Raw genomic sequence first — 13,485 nt, forward strand, 5'->3', positions numbered from 1 at the left:
AATGCTTTACTTTTTTGCCGAAAAAAACAGTAAGCCTATAGACTTGGAATTTTCTCAAAATCTGAGATGAAGATCCAGATTTTTTTTGGAAGGGTTCCCCACGCAATCCTCATGTATTTTGATCTCAGGAATCCGAATCTGCAAGCAAAATAATTCCATCCATGAAATTGATCGAGTTATCGCCAAATAATCGATCGAAAAAGTGTAAAATCAAAGATACCTCGATGGAATCTTACGCCAGCTCAATTTCATTGACGGCTTCTCGTTCGGTACGCTTTTTTTACATAGAAAAAGCGTCCCGAAATTATTCTAGCAAATGCTTTACTTTTTTGCCGAAAAAAACAGTAAGCCTATAGCCTTGGAATTTTCTCAAAATCTGAGATGAAGATCCAGATTTTTTTTGGAAGGGTTTGTCATGCTATCCTTATGTATTTTGATCTCAGGAATCCGAATCTGCAAGCAAAATAATTCCATCTATGAAATTGATCGAGTTATCGCCAAATAATCGATCGAAAAAGTGAAAATTCAAAGATACCTCGATGGAATCTTACGCCAGCTCAATTTCATTGACGGCCTCTTGTTCGATACGCTCTTTCACGTAGGAAAAGCGTCCTAGAATTATTCTAGCAAATGCTTTACTTTTTTGCCGAAAAAAACAGGAAGCCTATAGCCTTGGAATTTTCTCAAAATCTGAGATGAAGATCCAGATTTTTTTTGGAAGGGTTCCCCACGCTATCCTCATGTATTTTGATCTCAGGAATCCGAATCTGCAAGCAAAATAATTTCATCTATGAAATTGATCGAGTTATCGCCAAATAATCGATCGAAAAAGTGAAAATTCAAAGATACCTCGATGGAATCTTACGCCAGCTCAATTTCATTGACGGCCTCTTGTTCGATACGCTCTTTCACGTAGGAAAAGCGTCCTAGAATTATTCTAGCAAATGCTTTACTTTTTTGCCGAAAAAAACAGGAAGCCTATAGCCTTGGAATTTTCTCAAAATCTGAGATGAAGATCCAGATTTTTTTTGGAAGGGTTTGTCATGCTATCCTTATGTATTTTGATCTCAGGAATCCGAATCTGCGAGCAAAATAATTCCATCTATGAAATTGATCGAGTTATCGCCAAATAATCGATCGAAAAAGTGAAAATTCAAAGATACCTCGATGGAATCTTACGCCAGCTCAATTTCATTGACGGCTTCTCGTTCGATACGCTTTTTTACATAGAAAAAGCGTCCCGAAATTATTCTGGCAGATGCTTCACTTTTTTGCCGAAAAAAACAGTAAGCCTATAGCCTTGGAATTTTCTCAAAATCTGAGATGAAGATCCAGATTTTTTTTGGAAGGGTTTGTCATGCTATCCTTATGTATTTTGATCTCAGGAATCCGAATCTGCGAGCAAAATAATTCCATCTATGAAATTGATCGAGTTATCGCCAAATAATCGATCGAAAAAGTGAAAATTCAAAGATACCTCGATGGAATCTTACGCCAGCTCAATTTCATTGACGGCCTCTTGTTCGATACGCTCTTTCACGTAGGAAAAGCGTCCTAGAATTATTCTAGCAAATGCTTTACTTTTTTGCCGAAAAAAACAGGAAGCCTATAGCCTTGGAATTTTCTCAAAATCTGAGATGAAGATCCAGATTTTTTTTGGAAGGGTTTGTCATGCTATCCTTATGTATTTTGATCTCAGGAATCCGAATCTGCGAGCAAAATAATTCCATCTATGAAATTGATCGAGTTATCGCCAAATAATCGATCGAAAAAGTGAAAATTCAAAGATACCTCGATGGAATCTTACGCCAGCTCAATTTCATTGACGGCTTCTCGTTCGATACGCTTTTTTACATAGAAAAAGCGTCCCGAAATTATTCTGGCAAATGCTTCACTTTTTTGCCGAAAAAAACAGTAAGCCTATAGCCTTGGAATTTTCTCAAAATCTGAGATGAAGATCCAGATTTTTTTTGGAAGGGTTTGTCATGCTATCCTTATGTATTCTGATCTCAGGAATCCGAATCTGCGAGCAAAATAATTCCATCTATGAAATTGATCGAGTTATCGCCGTATATTCGATCGAAACCGTGAAAAATCAAGGATATTTTGACGGGCACTTAAGCTTCATATGCCGAAGGTGAAGACCGGCATAATAGTATCCTCGGAAGGCATACGGCTGTAATGAAATCCACGAAAGTTGTTGTACGCATTTTGGATCCTGTGGTTACGATTCTTTTTGCGTAGAACTCCAAGTCTCCAGCAGATTTGCATTTCATATCCTAAGGAAGGAGAGAAATATTTTCAATATTATTTCTAACCAATGGCATATCTCGAACTTCAAGAGGGGTTCAAAAGTAGGGCTACCATGGGTTGTGGAATGTTTGCAGTTCTTAAAATGATATATGTACTAGGAAGTATGATTTCTCTTTCTCAAACTCTCTGTGACGTTTTCAGAAGCAGAGCAACAACATGCTCGCGGTGGGCAGCTGGACCTTGCCCAGCGACACACTGGCAGTGACTTTCCGCCAAGGTACACAGGGGTGTAATAATAACATCTGACGTATACCGCAAGCACTCTGTCGTTTCAGCTTTGCATTCTCCCCTGGGACGAATACAGTTCGATCTGGAAGAATGGAACGAATAGCAGTGGTCAACGCTTCCAGTATTCATTTCAAAAAACAACCAAGTATGATAAGACTCTTCTATTGATTGAATCCAATGTTCTAGCCGTCATTCTAGCCCCTCTGCTCTTGAGGATGCACTTTGATTCTTCTACTCCGAAATGGTGACATTTACTTCCAGTAGTATTCACTGCCGAAACAAATAAAAATAAACTAAATAAGCACCATACAGAAACTGTCACTGACTGAACCTCAGCGTCGTTCATTCAAATAAAGCACACCGCATGCCGGATGTTGAAAGATCATACCTTTACTAATTGTATAATTGAGTGTCAGCACGCATAGGAATCTCATCTGGTGCAAACGTCTGGGAGCTTTCATACAATCGTTAGAGTGGAGGTTGAGCATTCGCAAAATAACGTGATATACTCGCAGTGCCATACCGTTGATTTTCAAACTATTCCTACAAACAAATAAATCATCATTTCATATGCTGAACAATTTCGCAAGACTCACTCAATGCACTGCTGTATAAATACTCTTTATCCGTCCGAATATACTATTAATTAACCCGTTTAAATTAACATCTGCTCTGCCAATTTGATTCACGTTCAATCCGGCGGCGGGGTCCATTTTGAAATTAAGGGACTATGCGCAAACGTTAGTAACTCGTCGAAATAGGAGACGAGTTTGCTCCGAGCTTTTTCGCGGCTTCCTATTGGTTCCAGGCGCCAAAAAGCATGATGGCGCCGGGCAACCAATGGGACGCTCCGCCCATCTTTTGTTTTTTTTTCGACGAGTTACTAACGTTTGCGTATAGTCTCCTGATTCCCTGGCTCCTCACTCATCATATTCTCCTGATACCAAAATTCATTTTTCGACGTCCAATTTTCGCCCCGGCGACTCGAAAATCAGCCATATCTACGATTTTGCCCAGCGTCGAACCTTACGACCAAGACTTCTTACGACTTTATTGCGAGACTCTCTGCACAGAATTCAAGGAAATATGAAAATATACCATGGTTTATCATTAAATATTGTATAAATCCATTTAATTGATAAATAAAACATTTCTTTAATGATGTATTCTCCGATGAGACGAACACGGCGGCGGTCATTCACACACCCGAACGTTATACATTATACCGTCACTTTGGTATTATTTGCGGATTCGTTCTCTCTTCACGAGCAGTTGTACCTTTATCAATATTATTTTGCGCTACATTTCGTGTTGATCAAATAAAACGTATAAATAATAACTAATTAATAAACTATCGATTTCAAGGAGCTTTTCGGTGAGGGTTGGAAATGAATTGCAACACGTTATTCAGAATATTACATGGATTTATTAAATAGAAAAATACATGTTCTCTGACAACTGCTTTTTTCTGAAGGGTTCAACACGCTATCCTTATGTATATTGATCTCAGGAATCCGAATCCGCAAGCAAAATAATTTCATCCATGAAATTGATCGAGTTATCGCCAATTAATCGATCGAAAATTTGAAAATAATTTGAAATGCGTTGACTGGTATAATAGTATGCTTGGTAGGCATTGAGCTGTTATGAGATCTACGAAAGTTGGTGCACGCATTTCGGATTCTGTTATTTTCAACCGATGGCATACCTTGAACTTCAAGAGGGGTTCAGAAATAGGGCCACCATGGAATGACTGCAGTTCTTGAGTAGATACATGTACTAGGGAGTATGATTTCTTCCCCTCAAACTCTCTGTGTCGTTTCCAAAAGTAGAGCAACAATATGCTTGGGTTGGGCAGCTGGACCTTTCTCAGCAAAACATCTGCACTGACTGTCCGTCAAAGTACACAGAGGTGTCATAATAACATCTGACACTTATCGCAAGGACTTTGTTGTTTCGACTTCGCATTCTTCCCTGGGACAAATACAGTTCAACCTGGAAGAATGAAACGGATAGCAGTGATCAACTCTTCTGGTATCCATGCCAAAAAACAACCAAGTATGATAGGACTCTTCTCCAGATTGAATTCAATTTTATAGCTGTCAGTCTAGCCCCTCTGCTCTTGAGGATGCACTCTGATTCTTCTTAGTCATCATCAGTCAACGCATCTTCCGTTGACTGAAGATTGTTATCTTCGCTGTAAGGCGGGTCTAGTCGAGTCAAGGGGCAAGAAACCTGGAATCTTAGCTCACGCGAGTGCCGCGCGCCGGTGTTACGCCCCTCGGCACTAGTGTTCACTTCTTCGGCTGGGAAGATGTGGTAATTGAATAATTAATTAAAAAATCGAAAATTATTCGGGAAAAATGGGATATAATCAGAAAAAAATTAGAAATAAATCTGGAATACTATAACTCCACTCGCATATTATCAGGCGCCCTCAAGGGCTGGGAAAGATGCGGTAATTAAAAGATCGTGCTCCCTCTCGGTACTATCAGGAAAATTCACAAATCAAGGTACAAACTTTTTTTAAACCAGCTTGCTAGAAACCCACCATCGTTGACTGAGGATTTCCACTATAGCACATACCACGAACGCACGTACCGATTTCCAGATCTTTTTTGAAAATAACACGTTGCAATATTCAAAAACGGTGTGAAGTTTTTCTTTTCAGGGTTCTTATTTTTCTGTTTTATTAGTGTTTTTAATAAAACTATTTATACATCTTCAATCACATTGAAAATAAAAGTAAATTAAAATTAAATTATCAAACGATATAAGAAACATTATCAAACGGTTCTGCTCAATTAGCTGAGACTGCTGAGACAGTAGCAAACTGTCAGTAGCAATTATATTAAAAAATTGTCAAGGATATTTCCTCTTTTTTATTTCCTGGATCAATGGATCGATCATTGAGTCCACTCAACGATCAACTGAATGAGCAAGGAAGAATCTAATATAATGATCCATGATTATCATTACTATCAACTACCATTTACGTTTGAAAATAATCTAAACTCTTGTTATTCTCAAAGAATTCTTACGGTCGTCTTAACGCTGAAAAATACTTGGAAGAAAAATACGTTAGCTAATGATGGTATTTGTTACTATACCCTGGGATCATTGATTTTTTAATAGCACATTAGTTATATGCAAGGTTTTTTGCATTCGCTGAAAGGAATTTTTTGTATCAACATTATCGCTTATTTAACTACGTTTTGTTACTTTGAGATGATCGATGTTCTAAAAATACGCTGAACTACGTAACGATTAAGATATATCCAAGTTTTAAAGTATAAGAAGCAACCAGGATCAAAATTTATAAAAATAAGCACGCTCCCGGGAAAAATCAATCTCCCTGTTCTCAACCTCGTCGTATATCCTCAAGTATTCAGTCAGTGCATTTCTCAGTTAGCTTAAACTTCAATCTGCAGTTATTTGTACCCCATCATTTGAACCCCTGATAACGATCTCAGGAGGCATTGTTTCATGCGTTTGTCCAGAAGCTTCCTTAGGGTCAGTTGCATTAGACAAGTGATGTTTTTTGCGATGAGATGTCATGGTTGATCTTGACACAAAGGCTTTCCTGCAGACATCACACTCGTAGGGTCTCTCACCGGTATGCAATCTTTTGTGTATTGCCATAGGGCTGAACTGAGTGAAAGTTTTACCACAAACGTCACATCTATAAGGCCTTTCACCGGTGTGTGATCTCCGGTGGCATCGGAGAGCTGCGCGTCGAGCAAAAGCTTTGCCACACATTTCGCAAACAAAGCTTTTTTCACCAGTGTGCATCGTAGAGTGAATTCTCAAATCAACCCTTGTTAGAAAACCTTTTCCGCACACCTCGCATTTGTAAGGTTTTTCCCCAGTGTGAATTCTAAGATGAGTATTAAGGTAGCTTTTACTTACAAATAACTTGTTGCACACCATGCATGGATACTGCCGATTGTCTTTACCCGAATGGATCTTCTGGTGGCTCTTACAAAGGCCTTTCGTTATAAATCCTTTACCGCATACCTCACACATGTAAGGTTTAACACCGAGATGACGATTTCTATGGTCTAACAGAGACTGCTTTGTTTTAAAATTTTGACCACAAGTGCTACATGGGTATGGTTTTAGATCTGAATGAACTCTCTGGTGAACGATTAAATAACTTTTGCACTGAAATCCTTTCCCACAGGTAGAACAAGTATAGTCGAACTGTCCAGTGTGCGTTGCAGTGTGTTGAGCAAGTCCAATTTTGCTACGGAATGCTTTTTCACAGAGCAGACACTGAAATGGTTTTTCCCCAGTGTGTTTTCTCATGTGTTCTTGAAGCTTGTAGTTAGTTCTGTACTGTTTCCCGCATTCGCTGCATATTTTTGGTGTCCATTTTTGCCGTGCAGTACCTCCAGATTTTTTCTCCTCCTCTAAAGCATCTATTATAATTTCTCCACAGCCATTGACATCACTTGCAGAATTTGTGATAGCTGTTACCTCCTTAATTTTACTGGGCTGGCAATGTTGCTTGTGAATATTGAGTGCCTCTACACTGGTGAAATAAATGCCGCAGGCACAGCTGCAGAAATGCACCTCGAAATGTTCAGCTAAATTCGAAGGTTCCGTCGCTGCCTCGTTGCAAAGCCGACAGACGTACCAGCTATTTCCAGTCTCATCAATGCTTGGATTTGTCAAAATCGTCTCTAAAAGAGAATCTTTTGCCATTTTCGTGTATTCCACCGTTGTCTCGTTGCCACTTCCGTTAGAACATCGCTGTTCTTCACTCGTCGATGCCATTATATCGTCGTGGCAGGCATCTTCTATTCGTGTATCTCCTTCGCTATCGCCAGAATTGTCAACTTCGCTCTCTTCTTCACTATCAAATTTGTCAACTGCGCCATTTTCTGCTTCCTTCAACAAAAAAAAAGATGATACATAACAGTTTGCAAATGTACCAACATGTAGATATAACTTTTCTAGACCCTTACTTGATCAATTTGACATGCCTCTTCACAGTTCTGGCTGTTGGGTTCTATGGACGTCACATACTTTATGTCTAGCTGATCAAGGTCTCCTCCAACTGTAAGATCACTCACCACTGTCATATTACCTTCAAGATGCATCGTGATTTGCTGACTAGATACCTGCCGAAGTAAACAATCAATAAGATATCAAATCAACAAAATAGAATAGATATGACTTTCCAGCTCCATTCATTTTTCCCTAGGCTACCTCGTCCTGAATGTTCCGCATGTGCTGGTCTACCAAGCGTACGGTATTACCGTCAAGTTTGATACGAGCAACTTGGATGTCTCCACCTTGACAAATCTCCTCCTGAGAGACAACCTGTTCTCCTCCAGCTAAATCCATGTCATCCATGACACGCATGGCTTGCATCTGATCGACACTTTCACACTCCTCTTTAAACTGGACTTGCGAGACTTCAACCTCTTTGAGCATTGCTAAGAACATTCCTTCGGTGCGCAAACACTTTTGTCTGAAATTGTAGAGCTGGTCCAACTTATAGTAGCACTCTTCACATACTACTTTTGGAAGTTTGTCGGTGAGCGAAACCTGGGGAAATATTTGAATTTGAGGTGTTATGCAAAGAGTAGACTACAGATATGAAGAGATTAAGGTTACATTCAATCACCTGTAGCAGAAGACAAGCTGAAATCTTCTGATCGATGTGTCGCATCTCACCGTCGCTATCAAAAATAGGTAAGCCAAGTAGTAGACTAGTCTTAGCAGCACATAGTCGGCAAAGCTCGCTAAATTCCTCGGCAACAGCCATGTCTTGGATCTGGTTTATTTCAAAAGTGCCTAATAGGTCAAGGGGCTAAGGGCGTTAGGAGTAATCTGCAAGCCTCGAAGACGAGAGATGTTAAATCCGCTCTCCATAATCCGGTTGATTATTTCAAGGATGATTGATATCCATCAGAAGAATTATATCAATTTTGGATAACCGGGCAAATTCCCATATCATTGACAGAGTCTTAACCATCCAAGAATTGCCAATCCTTTGTCACATACTTCACGCAACCGCTATAGATCCACTATAGCCACTCGTCGGCAATCCTTGAATATCTGAAATCACGATTGAATACCCGGGTGAACGTGCAAACTTTTTATCTAATCACAAAAAATATCTGATTTATTTATTTAATTTACTTCTATACAAAAGCCGATGCAGAAAGTGAAGAATCGCAGGCCAGTGGACGCGAATCTTGGATTAGCTGTAGAAATTACATTTGTCACTATCTAGCGGTGAAATTTTAAGCTAGATCTGAAAATCGTGTCGCTAAAGAAGTAAACATTAATTCAAAAATACATGACGGGAACCATTCACGTTGACCGAAGAATTCTTCAGCATCGCTTTGGCAGCTTCGCAGTCGAAGGAGTTGATCCAGCGGTGATAAAATATTTATCTCTGTTTCACTGAAGCAATTTGCTTCACGGCATAGTCACTTCGCACAGAGATAACCCAATGTTCTAGTAATCGCAAATAACAGTCTATTTCGTATATCAAACAATCGTTTGTTCTATTCCAGAATTTTGATTTCTTCATCTGTCGCTTATTATTATTTTTAGCAAACAATTAAGTCAATATAAATGACATCATGGAATCATTAGGTCTATCGAGATAATATATTCAAATATCAAGACATTAACGAAGTTCTCCGCTTTGTTTTCTCCGCCCAGCTGTAGGAAAATTTCCCCTAATTTCAATGAACGACAATGATCGTGTCGATTGAACCGCGCCAACGACGTTCATTCGGGTTAATAACGTACAAGTCTCTCTATCTCTCCATGTCCATGTGAATAATTTAATGAAATAATTCCGAGTTTATCTTAACCAACCCAGTGTCTATAACGTCTCAGTATTGCCTCCACCAACGGCATCAATAAGATTAGAATTGCCCCCGTCTTCCCCGTTCACTGCAGAGTTTCAGTTTGATCAGAGATCTCCATTGTTCGACATCTCCTAGTATAACACTTTAGTACACATAAATATATTATTCCTCTTCGATTCATTTCTATCATTTTGAATTTTATTGATGAAAAATGTTGAAGATCGGTTTTTGTGGCGGTGGAATGATGGCTCAGGCTCTCGCAAAGGCGTTCATGCGAGCCGGTATATAAAATAATTTCAAATCTCATTTTTCTCAGCATAATTATTATCATCATTCTTATTACAAAAATAATCGTCTTGTTTTTTCCCATTGATAAGGATTAACGAGAGGCGAACTTATGGTGGCAAGTTGCCTCCCAAATGATTCCGGCAGCATCAAAGCCTTCGAGGTATAAGTTTCCTTCTATCTCAGAACATGAAATTTTTAACTCTTTAGAACACACAGCACACCAATGACTTATTGAAATAAATATAAGCGACTTGAGGACGTTTGAATTTTACTCTTATTATATGTGTTTGCTATTTGATTAAAGATGAAATAGTTGAAATAAATAATCGTTATCATCTCTGTAACGACGAGAATTGGGTTGTGTATTATAATCGAACAGTATATCATTGTCTGATATGAATGTGTACATTAAGTCTGTAGTTTTTTATCGGAATGATAGAAAATGTTGAATTTGTATTACTCTATTAGTTCAAAACAGAATTTTCGTGATTGTCAAGCTGAATATGCACTTTGATTATTTTCTAAATCTGAAATTTTTAATTGCAGGAAATGGGATCTCGAACTGTTTTTAATAATGAGGAGATAACGGAGCATAATGGGGACATAGTAATCCTTGCAGTTAAGCCTCAAGCTGCTTCATCGGTTCTTTCGGATCTCAGAAAGGCCTCCTCGCCGATAAAATTAATGCTGTCGATCGCGATGGGGATCTCAATTTCTACTATAGAAAAGGTACGCAGAGAGAAAGGTTCTTTTAAATAAACAGAGCAGATTTACTTGACATTACTATCAGATTTGCTTCAATCATCCGAAATACTTGTTTCCGTCAACTTTTCTTCGGGCCAACCGTAAGATTTGATCGTCGCATTATACTGCAACAAATTCTTTCGTTACCGGGATAATTCATAACTCACGCCTATGATAAAATTAATTTTGAAACCCTCCAGGCGTTGCCTTCGGAAACTCCAGTGATCAGAGCGATGCCGAATACCCCATCCGTCGTAGGATTTGGAGCTACAGTATTCGCACGTGGTAAAAATGCCGATCAGAAGGACGCCGACATCGCAAGTCGACTTTTTAAAAGCGTTGGAATATGCGAGGAAGTCGGTGAGAACATGATCGATCCAGTCACCGCACTCGCCAGCTCTGGACCCGCTTACGTAAATAGAACGATTATTATTATTATCGTCATTATCCTCGTTATAATTATAGGTATGAATTTTTTTTACGAGGGAAACTTTCACGCACCACATCTTTTATTATACCTCCAGGTATTCGTCATGATCGAAGCCCTGGCCGATGGCGCGGTTAAAATGGGAATGCCAAGGAATTTGGCGTATAAATTGGCGACGCAAACCATTCTAGGGGCGGGGGCAATGGCCAAGGAAACTCAACGGCATCCTGGGCAACTTAAAGATGAAGTTGCATCACCCGCAGGTCTATGAATGAAAAAATTTCTGCGGAAATGTGTACGTGGAGATTAGTCTAATATTTTTTACTTTTTATTCCCGTTTTACGATTCAGGATCAACAATTGCGGCGCTTCATTACCTAGAAAGATACGGATTCAGATCCGCCCTTATCGGAGCTGTGGAAGCTGCGACTTTACGATGCCGCGAAGTTGGAAGAGAGAAATAATCTCGGATGATCACATTAAGGGTTAAAACTAAATGAGCGCAACTCTTCAGAAAATGTGTAAAGTAAGAGTTCGCTGTGAAAGTAGAAAAAAAATTAACAGAGTTCGAAAATTCTGTTCTTCGGATTTATTTAATTTTTTCAGTATACTCTGCTGCAGCGTAATTTCGAAACATTCGAGCCTCTTACCTTGCCCAAAGGGCGTAGCTCGGGGAAATAGACCAAATTGTTTTCAAATCTTGTTGTTTCGGCTTCAAATACTTAAAATTCTTCATGTTTTCCAGGATATGCTCGTCTGATTAATATCCCTTAGCATAACGACTGTACCACCAAGCGATTGTCCATACTTGTTAACTAATTTGAGAATAAATTATACACTTGGTTCTCGTACATGCCATTTTCAAATGCGCGCAACTCCTGTCAAAAGAGCATTTATTTAGATAATTTTAACAACGACAATTCGAACGGATCACAAATTACTAATTACGTCGGAGTGAAGTAAAAATCAAAAATATAAAAACTTTCGATAAATATAGATTAATTTAAACGAATTTCGACCAATTTTTATGGATGTTATGACTAGTTTGGTTGGAACGCGTGGCGCAGGTGGTTGTGGGATTTTTATCCGCGTATGCGATGCGTGCGACACGTAGCGGAATTTAACGACTCAAAGGGGTTTCAGTTTCCGGAGTCAAATGGTGAATGAGCTAATCGTAAGTTCGGAGTTCGCTTTCTCTGTTCTGTTGAGACATTTCGTTGATCGGTACGAGTTCAGCTACTTCGACGCTTTCAACCCCTTAGGTGAGGTCTTCGCGGTAATAGAAAACCGACAAAATGGCACCGAAACAGAGAATGCGCATCGCTAACGAGAAGGCAACCAAAAATATCACTCTCAGAGGGAACGTACCCAAGTCTTCGGTGAGTTTTTCCTTCAAAAATTCATTCCCACATACACGATAAATAAGCTCAAACTTTAGCCAGCTGTGACATGATTCGTCATAATTCTCCACTTATCACTTCGACACTCCTCCAATCGAACCAAAAGTACATGGCTCGTTACCATATGGAAGCTCCTACGATCCTACTGTCAAGTGAACGATACATACTCAATCCTTGCCGTTTACTTATTACACCCTATTCAGTCAACGAACATTGAATAATCATACCTTATTTGAATTTCTAATTCATCAAACCTTTTTTCCATTCAGAAAGCTGCAGAGGATGCCTCACCGGTGGGTCCCTGGCTCTTGGCACTGTTTATCTTCGTAGTTTGTGGCTCAGGTGGGCATCTTTACATTGCAAATCTCATATTTCTTTGCTTGATGTACTAATAATTGTTAATTTCCAGCAATCTTCCAAATAATCCAGAGTATAAGACTAGCGTAGGTGTCAATATCGGAGCATTTACTCCGATCAGACACTACCTCAGCAGTACAGCTCATTGATGAAACAGCATTTTTCCATCTGTCTAACAACCAATGATGACTGAAGTTCCAAGACATAAAATATCTTTGGCAGAGTTCTACTTCCGGCTTTGAAAAAAATCCAAAAACCGATTGAACCGACGTATCGATATGGCTAACTCTGCCATTAAATTATTAATATTTATACATAATAACCAGATTGTCCATTCAGTCTTATTATTCTGATTTACAAAAACATCGTCTGCTTTATTCATATCATAAACACAGAATGATTAAAAATACATACAAAAAATAATAATAACAATAATAATAAACGAGAACTGTGCATTTATGAGCGTTTAATATTCATAATTCACTGTCAAGTAATTATCAGCTATAGAAATCACTCGTGGGTATTTAAATACCGCGTCGATGAAAGTTATGAAGAGAAGTAAACTTGAAAAATAAAATGTTTGGATCTATAATTCAGTCTCCAACGACTGATTTTCTAAAGTCTTTCCATAACGAGACTTGCTCTCTTTCCTCGACCCTCTGTATAGTAAGTTTATGTAAATAGATATTAAGTAAACATATTTATACATATATACTCAATATGGATGTATAAATTGATTTTGCCCAACGCATTCCATTGTAAATTAATTATACATAAATACATATGAATAATGGCGCCATATTTTTTATCAGTAAAACCGGGCACTATCACTATTACTGGATAACGAAATAAAAAAATAACATGAAATAATAAACAAGCACCTGTTATCAATT

The 13,485-nt window shown here is 38.7% G+C and overlaps 3 protein-coding genes across 8 annotated transcripts; 2 read left to right on the forward strand and 1 right to left on the reverse strand.

Annotated features, from left to right (window-relative positions):
• Positions 1-718: 718 nt before the first annotated feature.
• On the reverse strand, positions 719-8,797 carry LOC105684150 (zinc finger protein ZFP2-like). Of its 6 annotated transcripts, XR_007279420.1 has the most exons (9): positions 8,695-8,797; positions 8,177-8,610; positions 7,756-8,097; positions 7,512-7,667; positions 4,250-7,434; positions 1,478-1,709; positions 1,164-1,395; positions 850-1,081; positions 719-767 (listed from the first exon to the last, which is right to left on the reverse strand). XR_007279420.1 is itself a non-coding variant. In XM_012397301.4 (5 exons), exons 2-5 carry the CDS (start codon positions 8,315-8,317, stop codon positions 5,962-5,964), a joined length of 2,112 nt encoding a protein of 703 aa, XP_012252724.2. In that variant the 5' UTR covers positions 8,318-8,610; positions 8,695-8,797; the 3' UTR covers positions 3,948-5,961. The 6 variants fall into 6 exon arrangements, 1 of the variants encoding a protein (XP_012252724.2); XR_007279421.1 differs by lacking the exon at positions 850-1,081; XR_007279423.1 differs by lacking the exon at positions 8,695-8,797 and having other exon boundaries at positions 8,177-8,688.
• Positions 8,798-9,174: 377 nt separating this feature from the next.
• On the forward strand, positions 9,175-12,144 carry LOC105684143 (pyrroline-5-carboxylate reductase 1, mitochondrial). Its single transcript, XM_012397291.3, has 6 exons — positions 9,175-9,658; positions 9,755-9,825; positions 10,212-10,394; positions 10,610-10,822; positions 10,934-11,099; positions 11,187-12,144. Exons 1-6 carry the CDS (start codon positions 9,589-9,591, stop codon positions 11,297-11,299), a joined length of 816 nt encoding a protein of 271 aa, XP_012252714.2. The 5' UTR covers positions 9,175-9,588; the 3' UTR covers positions 11,300-12,144.
• Positions 11,979-13,466, forward strand: LOC105684144 (stress-associated endoplasmic reticulum protein 2). The gene is made up of 3 exons (XM_012397292.2): positions 11,979-12,214; positions 12,505-12,577; positions 12,645-13,466. The coding sequence occupies exons 1-3, from the start codon at positions 12,131-12,133 to the stop codon at positions 12,680-12,682; spliced, it is 195 nt and encodes a 64-aa protein (XP_012252715.1). The 5' UTR covers positions 11,979-12,130; the 3' UTR covers positions 12,683-13,466.
• Positions 13,467-13,485: the final 19 nt, after the last annotated feature.

Source organism: Athalia rosae, chromosome 7 (genome assembly GCF_917208135.1).
Source record: "Athalia rosae chromosome 7, iyAthRosa1.1, whole genome shotgun sequence".
Classification (NCBI taxonomy): Eukaryota; Metazoa; Arthropoda; class Insecta; order Hymenoptera; family Athaliidae; genus Athalia; species Athalia rosae.